Here is a 16,359-nt window from a genome sequence, read left to right as displayed (position 1 = left end):
ACAGCATATATTAACTTCCATTAATTTGTTATCCCAAAAAAAAAAAAAAAAAAAAGACACGAAAGTATTGAGTTCAAATGTATTGTATTGGGACGCCAATTTATTGGACTGGTATTTCATAAGATCTAAATTCGTATCCCTCTTTCTTGGCTCATAATCTGATTCAAAAATTTCTCGATATTTTCAATCCAAAATTTGAGAAACAATGCTGGTTCAAATTTGGATGCCAAGTTAAACAATGTTACAGCAATAAAAGTTGCTATTATTTGATATTGGCTAGTTTTGTCAATGCTAGATCCAAATTGGACAACAAACAACTCTCGCGCACAACCCACATGAAACAAGACGAGCTATTAGTTTATATAAAATGTTGTTTCGAAAGCTCAAAGCTTTTGCTTCTCTGCAAGGAAAATTAGTTGCTGCACGGACTAAACTTTAATCATTACCACGTGACCCATCCCAAAACCTACTGGCCCAGAAAGAGAATACAAAGATCAAGGCTCAAAAAGAAGCTGCGTCTCAAACAAGGTAGCCAATCAAAACAATGAGTTACACTAGGAGAACACTGAGCAGTCACCAACAAAAGATTGCAGTCATGGCCTAACTCAAAACGAACAAATTAACAAGAATCAAACAAGTAATATTTTCAGACTCATGGTTGATACAGAAAATTCAAAGAATTGCAGTGATATTTTGACAGCATGTCTCATTGATATATATATATATATATATATATATATATATATATATATATATATATATATATATATAAAAGGATATATCTTAATATTTTTGACTCTTTGCAGCGAGTATTCTGGACACCCTATGGACGATAAAAGATAACTGACAGATCAATATTATATTTTAAGGGACTCTAATAATAAATGATACAGATTATTAGAGGTACTTTCTGGAAGAGACACTATGATATCATTTTTCACCTTCTTCTAATTACCAATAAATGATATAGATTAAGAAACCTCTTCAGCTGACAACTGAAGAGATCATTGAAGCATAGACCTACAAGTCTTGTTTGACCCGTAACTTACTCAAAGTCTCGATCACATGATCATCTAGGTTTTAGGTGTACCTGTCATCAAAATGCAACCGAAAGACAATTTCACTTAAATAATAATAATTTAAAAAAAAATTACGAAAATAATACTATCTTCAAAATATTTACCAAAATACTGCTCAAAATAAAATCATCCTATCATAAGATGACTTTATGTGCTAACTCACCACAATTCACTCTATGTGAATGGTGGGTCAGCAACATAGAGTCGTCCCATTATAGGACGGTAGGGCTGAGTAAATAACCGAAATCTGAAGAAATCCATCCAATTCGATCCGTATGAAACCGAACTTGAATCAGATTATGATTCATAAAAAATTCGGTTAATTATGATCGGGTTTGGTTTCTATATTTTTAATCCGTATGAAACCGAATCCGATCGATCGATATAATATTTTCAATACTTAAGCTATTTGAAAAATTAAAAATTGATAATTATGACATGTTATGTACTAACTTATGGATGTTATGAAATTATTATATTATAATTTCTATATGAATTGAATGGTGTATTGGTTTGTGATGTTTAAAATCAACAATGGATCAATATTGAAGTCCAAATCGATACAACCCATCCGAATTCACTACAAACCGTTAACTTCAGTTTCAAATGATTTATATATGATAAATGATCGGCAGCGGGTTGAATTTTTTTTAACCTGATTAGGTTTGATCGGATCAAATTTTTCTTTCAATCCGATCCAATCTGACCCGTGCTTATCCTTATTGGGTGGCTTAGTAAGTCGTCCTACAATAGAGCGACTTTGAGTCTACAACAAACGACTAGACTCTCCAATAATATCTCGTAAAGATATATAGAAATTTGATATTACAGCCATAGTAGAGATACTCTAAGCCCCATGCATTGCCAATTGCAATCTCCAATAGCTTCTCTCATTTAAGATTTGGTATTGCTTCTTACTCCATATAAATAAATTTTTCAAATGATCCACTGACCATGATCTCATATATAAAAATTTTTGTAAACATTTTCAAACAAAAGCCTAGTAAGCTCACAATGTTGATATGGTAAGTGCAACAAATGCTGATAACATCGATGAAGAATTTCTTACTATTTTCTTTAGAAGTATTCGACATCTTTACTACCATTAGATGGCCATTATCAAGCTTCCCTTTATACATTGCAATATATCTTGACCTATTTTGTGACTGAAGGAAGAGGTTATCTTCTTCACATTGGAGTACTTATATCTCGTTGGGCTGTGTGCCCAAACTTCTCCATGAAGATTTCTAACTTTGGATCTTTTTTTGATCCATTCTTCCCACATAAGATTATATTGAAATTCGAGTACTTGAAAGATAATAAATAGAATAAAAATCATGCTAACGACAAAAATTGTAGCACAATCTCAAACTTCAACCATATAACCTGTATCAAGATCGATAATGATTTTTTGGTGCAACCAATAAAAATTATAGCATGTGCATTCAGATTGAAAAAAATTATAACAGTAATTTTAAATTAATATAAACCAATGGCTGATTATTACAAAGTTTGTTAGCAAAAAAAATTGTACAACTAACATAACTATCGAGAAGCGTATATACTAAGGTACTGAGGTCTCTCCCACGTCCATCTCTCATAGACGGTGTCACATCTGACCATATAGATGATGACTTAGGCATGGTATCGACTGATGGAGAGGAAGGTGCCTAACATCTACCTCAGAAAATCCTCAGTCTATCCTTGCCTTTGGCCCTCCCATGCGTATGATCGACGTACTACTCATCAGATCGGTGCGACATGTCTTCCGGCTCACTAATCCTCTGTGACATAGACACATCATCCATAGAGAGGTTGAAGTTTGAAAAGCCAGAATATGAGGTATACTAGGCATATGATGAAGTACTCGAATCATCCATCGATGGCACAGTATGAAGTCATCTATCCTCAGAGATGACTCGTATAGTATCGACAAGGCCATCTATGATATTAACAAGTACTCGATCCTTGCATCCAATGATGACCGAATGGAAGCCGCTCCTTGTATGATAGTATAGTGACATGATCCTTTGAAACTGTCAGTATCAAAAAGAAAACTTATGTTATTTATAAGTATAATAATAATGACATAATAAAATGAGATAAAAAGTAAAATAAATTAATCATAATATCCATCATGCTGTCCGATGGATGAAACCTCATCTTGAGCTGTTCTCTCATCAATGACGAGATGAACTGCCTAGTGATGCTCCTATACCACTGTAGAAATGGATCATAATAATCCATCATGGAGAGCATAGGTGAACCAGCCACAATCAAATCCTCCTGCCGCTCCCATGCATCAATATGCTTCCGATGATCTCGAACCCAATCATGGTGATGCCATCCTCGTCGATCTATATTGTGGAGGTTGTTCCGAGTGTCGCATGGGAGGACGCCCTGATGCATACCAAACTATTGCATTAGGCACTCTAGATAGTAGATCTCCACGATATCGAAGCAAATGAGAAGTGTACGTATCCTTCATATATGCTGATCCGATCCACATACCTCAGGCAATATAGTTAGTATCTTCGATGTGTGAGGCACCCACACCATCTGATCATCGTGCTGTTGGTTAAGCTGATCCCTATAGTATATGACCGTGTGCGACACTGGATTACATGCACCGGTAAGTCGAGTCCTCCACCTGTCCAAAACAAAGTCAATATGTTATTTTATGAAAGTATTTAGCTATTTATCATAAAAAATTAGTGCTACTGGTTATATATCTGCATCCAAATAAATCAACCTAGTCGTGCTGTATCCCACCAAACGAGCCCTCAATACCAGCATCGTCTTCATCTAATGGGCCATGGCCTACTACATCATCTCCCGATGCTGGCTGGTGAGCTCCTACCTTGAGGAGCATCCAATCTAGCTGTTCGACGTGTAAATGCTCCCATTTTCAAAGCTACAGCAATACCAATGACCCAGCTATCTCATACGCATCTGGTTTAGTGGCCCTACAGAGCTCGTGATAAAAGAAGGCCAAAGTAAAGTTGCCCCAACTCATCTGTCCATATGCATGGAGATCACGTAGTAGTAGTAAATACAACAACTGCACATGGAAACTAGATTTATCGGTAAATAGATGGCCGTCGATAGACATAGAATGAATGCTCGAGCATATCTCTACACAGTCTCATTATCTACATCATCTGATAAGTGGTGGAACGTGTCTTGAAGTCAGTGAAATCTCAATGAAGACCCCGACTATATCGCTTCTGACGGTCTAATCCCAAACAACTCTTCATAGAGATTCGACCAGATGATCTGTGCAGTACTGGTGATGGCAAGCCTATGCACCCGTAATCCAAAGAGAACAACAATATCCTGCAATATCCTGCAACGTGATCGTCACCTTCCCGATGTGGAGGTAGAAAGTGTGAGTCTCCTGATGCCATCACTCTACCATGACTGTGATGAGGGTCCAATCAAGCTGTATGTTGCAAACTCTAAAAATTTCATAAAAATCAACCACATGAAGATACTCTACGATCCTCTTACATGGCCATCAGGCGTGCATCGCGATCAAGTCTCTGTGTCTACAGCGTAAGGGCCCCATGTCCTCCTTAGAATATATACGATCACTATGGTGTTAGGTCTGAAGATACAGCATGATAGGATCAATCGGTCTCGGATGTACGTCGTAGTCTGAACCAACCATGTCTGAGGCACAAAATGAAAGACGAGCTAATGACAGAGATAGTAACAAACATCAAAGATGGTAAGAAATATCAAAGATGATAAATAGCCAATATTAACAATAGGATCATTTCACAAATTTCTTCAAATATTTACAAGACATGATTACATAACTAAAATAGTTTAAAAAGAACACAAGCGATATATAAAGATAATCTACATGTCACATGAAAAAAAAAGATAAATCAACGCGGTTGGGGGCATCTACGTCAGTTGTGCCCCATTTGGTTGTGTATAATCAGGTTCATCGGGACTATAATACCTGCATCTCAACCAAATCTCATACAAATCCGATTGATTATTGTACTTAATCACACCATGCTTCCTAGACTTCAACTGGCATCCATTTAACTTACATATAATTTTATCAGTAAATATCCTGTCAGCCTCTCTCCTCTGTGTTGCTATTGCATGTCGCACACTAAAACACTTCAACAAACATTCAAAGGAAAGACGGATAAGTGCAGAACTGGCAATGAGCGAATCCCCTTCAATACCTTATTGAAACTTTCGGATAGATTCGTATTCATTATTCCGTACCTATGTCCACTCGTATCATGCGCTAGCGATCATTTACTCAGATCATTAAGTGGATATCTTTTAAGGTATTAAAAGAAATTAGGCCTTATTTTCTCAATGTGTTGCATGCTTCGATCGAACTTTCAAGGTTGATTTTGCTCTGCAGGTTGATGAAAATAAGCTAAAAATATCGTATCATAAAATTGACCATTTAGATTTATCTCAATATGTCTAAAGCACAATCTGTGATACTCATATAGTGCTATCCATCCAACAGATTCATCTAAAATAGCAACTAATATTTTCTTATACCGATCTGAGAATATGTCGATTCCCATTCGATCATGTTACACATAATGGCGCAAACACCATAAAAATCATGACCAACTACCATGGTTCTCGCTTTCACAAATGATAAATGTCAGAGGATAGATACTCCTATTTTCATCCCTCCCTACGGCTATCATGAGTGTATCCTTATATCGACTGTACATATACATTACGTCGATACTTCAATACTAATCAGTGGATGGTAGAATTGGAAGCCCTGAATGCATGGCCTGAATGTCCAAAAAACTCGATGGAACACCTCGATATTTGGCTCTGTCATAAAAAATTTTGCAAAATCTACCACAATTCCCTCATTGGCACGACAAACTACAGCTAGCCAAAGACTTAATGTATCGTAGGATTTGATCCAATCTCTAAATAGCTCATTGATAATAAGTTGTTTAGCTATCCATGCCTCGCACTGTCATGTATCACGTACATAAGCCTGACAGGCTGATATGGATATGGATGTTTCTGCCATAATCGATCCTCTAATGATATCGGCAATCATGCGTGCATCAAGCTATGGATAATTTCGCATCACATCTGTATTCAAGTATATGTAGAGCCCTTTATATACTGTAATCTCTTATCGCTGTGTTTTGGTTCGACAGTATGCTCGAAGATGCCAGCTACAACTCTGACTATTTGCACACGATGCTCCATTTAATTCTATCTAACTCGACGACTTTGAAAAGATGGTGGATGTGAATGGTATATTATTTCATGGTATGTTGGACTTGTTCTTTTGATCTGTATATCATTTTCTTTTTTAACTCTTCATTCTCACCAAAGAATGGATGGTCTGACAATGCTCCATGGGATGCGACCTCATCATCGTCGGATGCATCAACTAGCCTGAATTCAAGAATAAGGGTGTCTCATATGGTGGGACATTCTCTTTTGTACTAGACTCCCCACTATCACTGCCATCAGACTCTGCATCATCAATAGGATTAGGATCATAACTAACAGCGACTTCATTTTCAAATAAAATTGTATCGACTATTGCGGTTCTCAATCCTCTAAGTCCGGTATGTGCTGCATGTGGCTGATTAAGTGATACAGGGTCATAAGATTCATGCTCCACATGCTCTATGATAGCTGCCACATAACTAGGACCAGCCTCAGTATCATCAAATACCGTGTTATATGGATATTGATATGCAAACTCTGCCCCTACCATATACTGAGGACTATCAGTTATGAATGCTATTGGTCCACCAACGATACTACAGAGGTATCTCCATACTCATATCCAGCTTCATCGACCATTGGAGTTGCATTAGATAGAGATCCCCCATCCCCGACCGTGTAAGTGAGGCAGATACAATCTTAGATATACTCACATACTATTCATCACCATCCAAAACTCTTATTGCTGTCGGCTTAATGAAAATCTCAACTGCTAGAAAAACCTCTTATGATGGAATGCCCAAGATGGTGTTCGTGTTCTGATCATCTTTAATAGGTATAGCCAAATACCGTCCGGCAATATGAATCGAAAATTGATAGACTAAGAAAACTCCATAGTGATTGGGTTTCCATCCGGTGACAACATAGCTGACCCGCATAAATTCTTGATATGTTGCATTATAGTTCACCATGGTCATCCAAATCCTTCCACCATCATAATATGCACCGTTAGTGTCATGATTGATTCTCTCATCCTAATGGAAGATAACAATGATAAGACTTGGATCTATTTTATAGAAAATTATTGTGAGAAGTAACTGCATGAATATATGAACATATACATTTACTAGGAGGAAGTACTTAATATTTAAAATAGCTTACATAATAAATGCATCCTATCATCAACTAATAGATATAAAAGATTCTATTCTATTCAGAAATTATATTAATTTTATAAGTCAATTATAGTAATCAAACGATATACAATAGAGGCCGAAAGAAATTTTGATATCATTTTTCTTAATTCTCTCTATACAGCTGAAGATGTGTGAGAAGAACTAAAGAAAAATACTGTCTGAAATTTTTTTCGAACCCTCAACATACCGTTTGATTACTGTAATTATCTATAGAATTAATTATAATTTTCAAACTGTCTAAACTAGACAGTCAATTGACCAATATATATAATTCTTCCATTCGTACAAAAATATATAAATATGCGGACATCGTAGAATATGTACATTAATCAAAAGATGGATCTATAATTCTATGCAATGCAAACTTATTTTCAGCTCTACACCTCATTTTGTTTAGACATAAATCCAAACCTCCTTAGATTGATTCATCCTACATCTGTAAATATTCTAAGCTCTAGCAACTAAAACTAGAACTTTAATTACCCATCTCTTATAACAACAGATGCCCAAGCTTTGACTATACATGCAAGACCACTAAAGATTAGCGTCAATAGGCCAGTAATTAGGAGCACGTATAGGCCAGTCATGGAACAAGAAAGACCTTGCTAGTATAGGCTTACTGCACATATCTTTAAATGGAGGCAAAACATGATGATCCTTCTCCACATTTCTCTCAAAAAGCAGATGAAATTAAAAGAATAAGAAGCAAAAAAAATAAAAAAAAAAGCTCGGACTTACTTTTCTGTACGTCCGTAGATTTTCCTCAGTCTTTTCTGATCTTCCCCCGATCGAGAAGAGCTCTATCACGGCAACTGAGGGAGGCCACCGGTGGATGGGAGATGGAAGGGGCATGAGAGAGAGAGAGAGGAGCTCTATCACGATGGCTGGAATCCTAGATGCGAAAATGGGGAACCTCTGTCGCGGTGAGAGGCAGCACGAAGAAGCTAAGGGAGGAAGAAGATCACGGGGGGATATGGCGGGTTAGTGAGTTGTTCTATCATAAGGTGACTCATATAGTCATCCTACCATAGGACGACTTACTGAAGCGCTTTATCATAAGGCTACTTACTAAGTTGCTAATCCCACCATCTACATGACGTGAATTATAGTGAGTCAACACATAAAGTCATTTTATGATAGGACGACTTTATTTTAAATAATATTTTGATAAATATTTTTAAAAAATATTTTTTTTATAATTTTTTAAAATAAATATTATTTAAATAAAATTATCTAATTAAAATATGATTTAATAATATAATAATATATTGTACTCTGCTCCTTCACGTCAATTAATGTTCCACCATCCATGTTCCAATTCTAACATGTCCAGCTCTCCAGCATTAAAACAAAATAACCTCAAAGATATCAAGCCAGCCGGCCCAAGACAAAAATCTTAAAACTTCTTCCTTCCAAAGCGTTTCAGCTACTTCACATCCTTTAATTCTGCTGAGTTGCAAGACAGTGGGCATGGTAAAGGAGGCTAAAAAGACAGTGGCTTGGATTTCTCTACATGCAACCAATTGAAGCACTAATGTGCATGGTTGGTGCGAGAAATTTTTCAAAGATTAAGATTATTGGATCACTGAAACGGATGGCAAGTACCATAATTAAATTGAACTTCAGATTTATCTTGGTCAAAAGCCTTCAGCCCACTTCTCTCCCAAATTGTGAATTTTTTTTTTTTTCCACTTTATTCTGAGAGCTATTGCTTCCCTTTTCAACCTCCATAAGCAAATAGGATTTTGTGGAGGGACTTGGAAGCAAAACAGATCAGGTCTACACTATCCTTGTTCGTAAAGTATGCTGCAAATTACAGCCTGGCTTGCGTGCTTGTCTCAGATGAAAACGATCTTAAAAGGGTACTCATGTAGATTAGATTAAGGGTGCCCAACATATACGTATCATAGAAAAAATAAAAGTGGCTTCATGTTCGAGGTCTATTACCAATATACAAAGAGATAGAACATGGGCAACCAGAATTTACATGCTTTGCGTTCTATGATGCCGTTCTCACTTACAAAAATGCTCATCCAACATGAAATAAGATTTTAATGACTAAATGCATCTACTTGTGTTCCGTATGATGTCAGACATTCTTAAATTGATCGGAGATAATAGGGATTTGGGTTGTATCTTTCATGCGAAAGAATGATTGATCTTCTTTTGCAAGGCCGACTGTTGGATTGCACCTCGCATAAATCACAAAGCACTCCAAACGCCCTCGTTCATCCACCTGCACAGATCCAATGGTGACGCATAAAGGAAGGTGAATCCTTCTCCTGCGAGAAAGATGCAACCGTCCAGATAATAGTAGACACCACTACTCCAGTCTTCCTTGTTTGGACAACCAGGTTAGTTTTGCCGTATTTGATAACTTCCATGGTGTATAAGACAAAACTCGAATGAGTCAAAGGCCTTGTAGACTCTGCCAATGTTCCAAGTAGATTTTGAGCACTCATGTGAGTAATGAACCAGGCGAGTAACATGTACAAGCCATCCATCATCCATTGGAATATGCAATAGTCCTGATTATAAATTGTGCCATACGCCAGATTGCCGAATCAAGGAGAGCCAAAACTAAACTAGCAGGCAATCTCCAGGTCTCACATGATCCAGATATCTTGTGACCTGATGATATGGAAACTTCAAACCTAGGAAAACTAGATCAAATCCAAACCAAATAAACCAGTCCAAGCTTTACGGTTCAAAAACACGTATTGACCTACATAATTCAGACCCAACAGAGACGCACAAATAAATGGGTGGGGTCTAATGTCCATATCCTCCGCCGGTTGATTCGAGCTCGGGTCAGGATGACCAACTTGTACATCTACCAGACCAGACAACCAAAGGACAAGAAATTCTGGTCCATTGTGGTGTCCTCTTCTTCTACAGTCTTCATCTAAACCTTCTCAGACTTTCTCGCTATTCTATCAAATGTCATTTTGCCTTTTTCCTCTCTCGTCCACTACGTGGTACCGTCGGTTTTCGTTCAAAGTCTGCCGGGCTTGCGTGGGAACCTTGAAGCGGTCATCCAAATGTTCGTGGAACGGAAGATGGAAGCGAAGATGTTGGACTTTAGACTTCTACGGCCCACAGGAAGTTCTCCGTTGCTTCTCCATCAGACCTAAGTTTCCAAAGAGTTGTCCTCTGTTGACTCACGTGCATGGGAATCCACCATCCACCCGACCCTAGTCTTCAGCCTAGGTCAGTGCAGGACATTTTTAAAAGTAAGACTAAATCCAGCATGTGATCTACTAGCTTCTAGTTTCAATTGTTTATTTCTTCCGATCAGTTCTCTTGGATAGCCTTTTTTTTTAAAAAAAAAAAAAAATTACGTACAAGTTTTTGAATGGAAAGAGGTCATTTAGTAGCCTCTTCAACCCATGACAGAACCACTTTTTGATGGACCAACCTCAAGCCTACACGTAAAGTAGTTAGCAAATAAATAAAAAGACATAACGTTAAGTAATAAACCAATATTTCAACTGACACTTGTTCTTCAACCTACCACCCAGGGAAAATAGAAGTTATATTAAGAGCATGCTTGGTTTGGTTTGGGAAAATAAAAATTATATTAAGGGCATGTTAGGTTTGGAAGATTCTTAAATGAGAATAAAAAATAATAACTTCCACTTCAACCATTTGATTAAAAAGAGATCTATTTCCATTCTGATTTGGAGAGAATCAAAATATTTCAATTCTTCAAAACTCAATTCTTATCCTTTCTTTAGATTCAAATTTTATTTTGATTCTGATTTCGATTTCAATCACGAACTAAATACGTTGAAAGATATGATCGTTTTAATTCTTATTTTAATCTATTTCAATTCTAATTCTGATCCAGATTCTAGCCATGAATCAAATGCACACTAGGTTTAAAATAAAATTAAAGGTATATTTGATTTACGACCAAACTTAGATGGGAATTAAAATAGACTAGACTGGGAATTAAAAAGAATATATCTCTTGATCCATTTGGTTCGTAATTAGGATCAAATAAGATTGAAATATTGTGGGAGAATAGGAATTAGATTTTGAGAATTAAAGTATTTTTATTTCCCCCTAAATATGAATGGAAATAAAAAAAAACCCTCCAACCATTGACTGGAATGGGCATCATTTTTTTTTTTTTTCTATTTTCATTTTCATTTGGGGGTCCAACTACTCCAGGTTTATCGTAGAGACCAATGTATCGGCGGAAACCTCTTGCGCGAAATGCCCGTTATGAGCCAAGTGAATGGTTTCACAGTTGGGCAGCATGAATGGTATCGTACGCTGACAAAACAAAAATTTCTATGTGCGCTTCTGAACCAAAAATCACATGGCTGGTTGGACTAGAGTAGACCTAAATTTACCATGCAGTAAATTTCAGTGGGTGGGTTCTTGGTAAGTCAAAAAAATACATCGAATCAAAGCATCCCACCTATATCAGCATACCAGTCCCAAAGAAAGCTACCCAATCGACAACCGTTCAAAAGTTTTTAAGAAGAGAATTAATAAGCGACCAGCATACCTCAATATTCCACAGGAAGGCTTCAAACAGATCATAAAAACCACACATTGAAAAATCTTGTGAACAGTGGAAGCGTGACATTGTATCTTCTGGAGATACTACCAGAAATGTTGGTTTGTTCCCAACTCTACACTAGATCACCCAACCTAAGTAGATATAAATTAAATTACACTCTAATTAATGTATACAAGTATAAACAATTTGGTGCATGTACTAGTCACCAATCATAACCGGCGCATGCGCTACGCAACCAATTTATTATATACCTAATGGCTTGCTTAAAAGACAAACCTAAAACCTAGAGTTCATCAGGTTGGCTCCTATGTCGGAAAAGGAACAGAGCTTGAACAAGCCATTATGGGTCAACAGGCAAGCAGCTTGGCTTGCCTGCCTTCTGAGAGCCATCACAGTCCCACTGTATAATGTTCCGAGCAGCGACTCCAGTATATGGTATCTTTAAGGAGGAGTACAGGTGGGGGTATGTCTTGTGGCAGGAAAATAGAGGACACAGACAACCCCGGAGACCGGGAATCTTCTCTGCATCTGATCTGCTGCCTCTCTTTCACTGTCCGCTTAATTACCTCACCGGAGTAGAGAAGCGACTACTGGATGATGGGGTGGGTAAGGTTACCTGCCCGTCAAACGGTCAAATTATGCCATCTAGAGAGAGAAGGGGTTCTAACTTCTACGTCGCCACGCGCTGTCCTTCTTAATTTATTTCTTTCTCGCCCTCTCTCTCTCTCTTCCCGTGAGGAATAAGAGGCGGGGAGCCGCACGCAAAACGCCAACGAGTGGCAAAGCCATGGGTCCCACCACCCACGTGCATTGCCCGCGCCCGGAGGGAAGATCCAACGGTTCGATATGCAGATGTCTAACGATGAGATTTTACAACCTCAGAGCAGGAAATTTAGAAGAAAATAATCAAATATTTGCATGCTTGCTTCCATGAACCCATCTCTGTCCACTTTTCCAAAAAAAATCCATCTCCATCCAAACTCCCACGATTTGATTAAGGAAGTTTTGAAGACTTTTACTTGTCAGAATTTATTTTTAAAATTTACTGAATATATACTGCATGTGTTCTAAAGACAATAAAATTATAGCATCACATATAATTACACATGATATGTTGCCTCTATCATAATTCTATATTGAAAATAGAGATAATTAATATTTTTTTGGAGACAGACATTATGTTGACTCAAAAATATAGTGAAAATTTTTTATCCAACCGAAAAGGATGTCTATTGTAGGTGAAATCACACTCACCTATACCATCTATAGTTCCTAGTAAGGTCAACAACTCCGGTTCAAAAAAATTTCTAGTGGATCACTAAAGATATTATAAGTTTTTTTTTTTTTTTTTTGAGTAAGTATAGATGAAGTTGAATGCGGCCAGAATTATGGCAACTCGCCATCGCCACTTTATCATGCTACAGAGTAATATTGAATGCCTCCAACTCGGATAACTTGCGTCCCATATACCAACTTGAATATATAAATGTTTTCTTTTAGGATTTGTTCGGACGCCCTAATTTCATATCAACAAATAATTTTTAATGTAGTTTTCGTACTCTTAAGATGGCAACTGACGCTCTCTTTTACAGAGAAAGGGATAGAGGAGTTGACCACAACTAGTTTCAATGTTCCGCAAACAAACAAAAAAAAAAAAAAAAAAGAAGAATAGAAGAATAATTTCCTTTACCCATAAAAATTGAGCTTAGATGTGATGACTGTGGGCTTCCTCACCCCTATAAGCCCTCTTTCTCTTCCCCACCACAACGCAACAAAACTGCCCAACCTTCATAATTTCAATACACTGATGCATTTATTCTGTCTGCAAGAAAACAAACCACAATCTAATTGCATGCAACCAAGTGCCGTTAAACATGCCATAATTGTTCAAGACACGTTTCCTGGAAGGAACAAATATATCATATACCTGAGAAGAGGACGGACAAATCAATCATATTTATATATTCTCTTATTCACTCAACGAATGCAGTATTCATTCTATACCAAAAAGGAGTCAGTATTGAATCTACTAGTTCTCACCACATTCTTTTGTTTCTTTATTAAACAATATGCCTATATCCATGAACAAATGAGTCAGTTTGATATTTATCTTTTCCAAATAAAAAATAAAAACCACAAATTACATTAAAAATGAAACAGAGAAATCCACCAGAAAAGCCCAAAATATTATAAATAGAAGAGATATAAAGGCTTGGGCAAAAAAAAAAAAAAAAAATCCACCATCCGGTCATTCCCAAAAGACCCCTGCTAGCTCTTCCAGGCGTAGACCAAGAGCGAGAACCCGTCGGCGCTCTGCAGCGCCGCCTCTTCGGGGCTCGCCCACTCCATCACCGTCGAGCTGCTTGCCGACGACGCCGACGAGGATGACGACGAGGAGCTCGTCTTCAACAAACTTTTCTTCCTCCGCCTGCTCCTCTTCCCCTCGCCACCCCCGCCACTGCTGCTCTCGCTCCAATTCCGGTTCTTCCGCGTATAACCCCCCATCCCCTTGCAGCACACGGTCCTCGCTGGACCGCCGAAGCCTTCCTTCCCGAAATGCCCCTCCTCCCCGGCCTCTCGCTCGAACCGGAAGACGAACACGGCGTGCCCGAGCTCGGCCGCCGCCGCGGCGGTGGAGGCGGTGGCGGGGGGCTCGTCCTTGGGCTGGAAAAGCCAGTTGTGGAGGTCCCACGAGACTTGGATCCGGGTGCCGCCCTCCACCTCCACCCGCTCGCTCCCCCGGAACTTCCACCCGAGCCGCCGCACCTGGAGGACTCTCTTCCCGTCGACCCCCAACAACATCCCTACATCCCTCTCCCTCTCCTTTGTTCCAAGATCGATCGAGATCTCCCTCTCTTCCCCCCCGAACCGCGCCATCGTCTTGTACGATCTCCCGTCGCCGGAGTCCCCTAAGACTACGTGCTCCCTTCTCGAGATCAGGATCGGGTTCGAGCTATTGCCCCTCCCGGCTTTGCTCTTTCTGTAGGCCTCCTCCAAGAGATCGCCCGCGACGAGAAGCATCTCGCCGTCCACCGCCACGGCGACGAAGTACCTGGAGGATGGCTCGGGGCCGCCGCCGGTGGGGAACCGTGCCCGAGTCAGGTCCCACGAGAACTCCACCGTCCGGTGCTGGCGGTGGTCCTTGAGGTGGAACCACTTCGACCCCCTCCGCTTCCAGAACAGCCACGGCCGGACGTGGAACCGGAAGGTCTCCTCGTCGTCATCGTCCTCCTCCTCCGCTACCGCTGCGGCTCCGCCGCGGCCGAAGCGAAGGTCCGCGCGAAGGGAGAGGCCAAAGACGGTGCGGGACCAGGAGAGGGCGGCGAGGCCGAGGTGGGTCTCGTAGACCGAAGTCGTCAGGCTAGGCCCGGCCGCCGTCGACGCCGGCAGGCGCCCGGCCGCGCCGCCCCGGAAGCAGCTTGGAATCGGATCCGGCATCCTCTTCTCCTCCGCTTCCCTTTTCTTCTTCCAAATCACCTCCAAAATTCTCAGATTCGTAGGAACTCGAAGCTGGAAAGGATCAAACAAGCTAGGTGGTGTCTAACAAAAATCCCAAACTAGTAGATAGCTGGTGGAATAGAGAAGAAAAAAAAAAAAATCCAAAGGCGAAAGCTAAGACCAGAGACAGAGAAAGAGAGGGTTTAAGTAACAGCTGGAACCAGAACAAGACCAAACGACCGACCTATTTTTAAAAATAATATTAGAAGAGCGGGTATCGATAGTGGTCACCCGGCGGTGACCTTAACCGGGAAAGATCAAAGGAGAAAGCGTGGCCCTTGATCTGGTGGACCCCAGTGCCCTTCGCTGCATGGATCCCGGGGGCTTTTGGGATTCCCACTTTAATCTGCCAACAGTAATGAGGTCGTTAGAGTAATAATAATGTTATAATTGTTTATTAGTTCGAGAAGAAAAGGACAGTTTTGTTTTAGGTTAATGAGAGTAGAAGAAGGCGTTGGGTGGAAGGGGGGACACGTGAGTTTGGGCCGTGTGGATGGGTGGAACTTGGGTGTGAGATCATCGGATTCTAAAGCGTGTGGCTAATTGTGGTCAAAGTTGGGGTTGGGCTTGGGCTTGGCTTCGGGTTGACCCTGTAATACGCGAGAAGTTTGAAAGGTAAGTTTGAAAGGTCAACAAGTTTAGGATTTGTCTGGAAAGACCAAATCAAAAACCAACTCTTGCCTGGAAGCTCCGTCATATTTTGAGATGGTAATTACAGGAAAATTGGTTAGATCTTCTAATTTGGATGCTATAATTGTATAGGACTTGACATGGATCAGGTCAAGTCTGCAATATGTACAACTAGTACTATTAAGCATGTCCCACATGTGACAAAAATTTGATAATTTATATATATATA

General features: G+C 39.5%; 1 protein-coding gene across 1 annotated transcript; it reads right to left on the bottom strand.

The window, feature by feature from the left end:
• Positions 1–14,084: 14,084 nt before the first annotated feature.
• On the bottom strand, positions 14,085–15,643 carry LOC105060228 (uncharacterized). Its single transcript, XM_010943840.4, has one exon. The coding sequence runs from the start codon at positions 15,438–15,440 to the stop codon at positions 14,271–14,273; it is 1,170 nt and encodes a 389-aa protein (XP_010942142.1). The 5' UTR covers positions 15,441–15,643; the 3' UTR covers positions 14,085–14,270.
• Positions 15,644–16,359: the final 716 nt, after the last annotated feature.

This window comes from Elaeis guineensis, chromosome 1, assembly GCF_000442705.2.
Source record: "Elaeis guineensis isolate ETL-2024a chromosome 1, EG11, whole genome shotgun sequence".
NCBI classification, from domain to species: Eukaryota; Viridiplantae; Streptophyta; class Magnoliopsida; order Arecales; family Arecaceae; genus Elaeis; species Elaeis guineensis.
This window is presented reverse-complemented; position numbering and strand designations above follow the sequence as displayed.

What these genes read in the sequence shown, in the direction of transcription:
- LOC105060228 (XM_010943840.4), bottom strand. Translation starts at nt 15,440, where the DNA reads ATGCCGGATCCGATTCCAAGCTGCTTCCGGGGCGGCGCGGCCGGGCGC.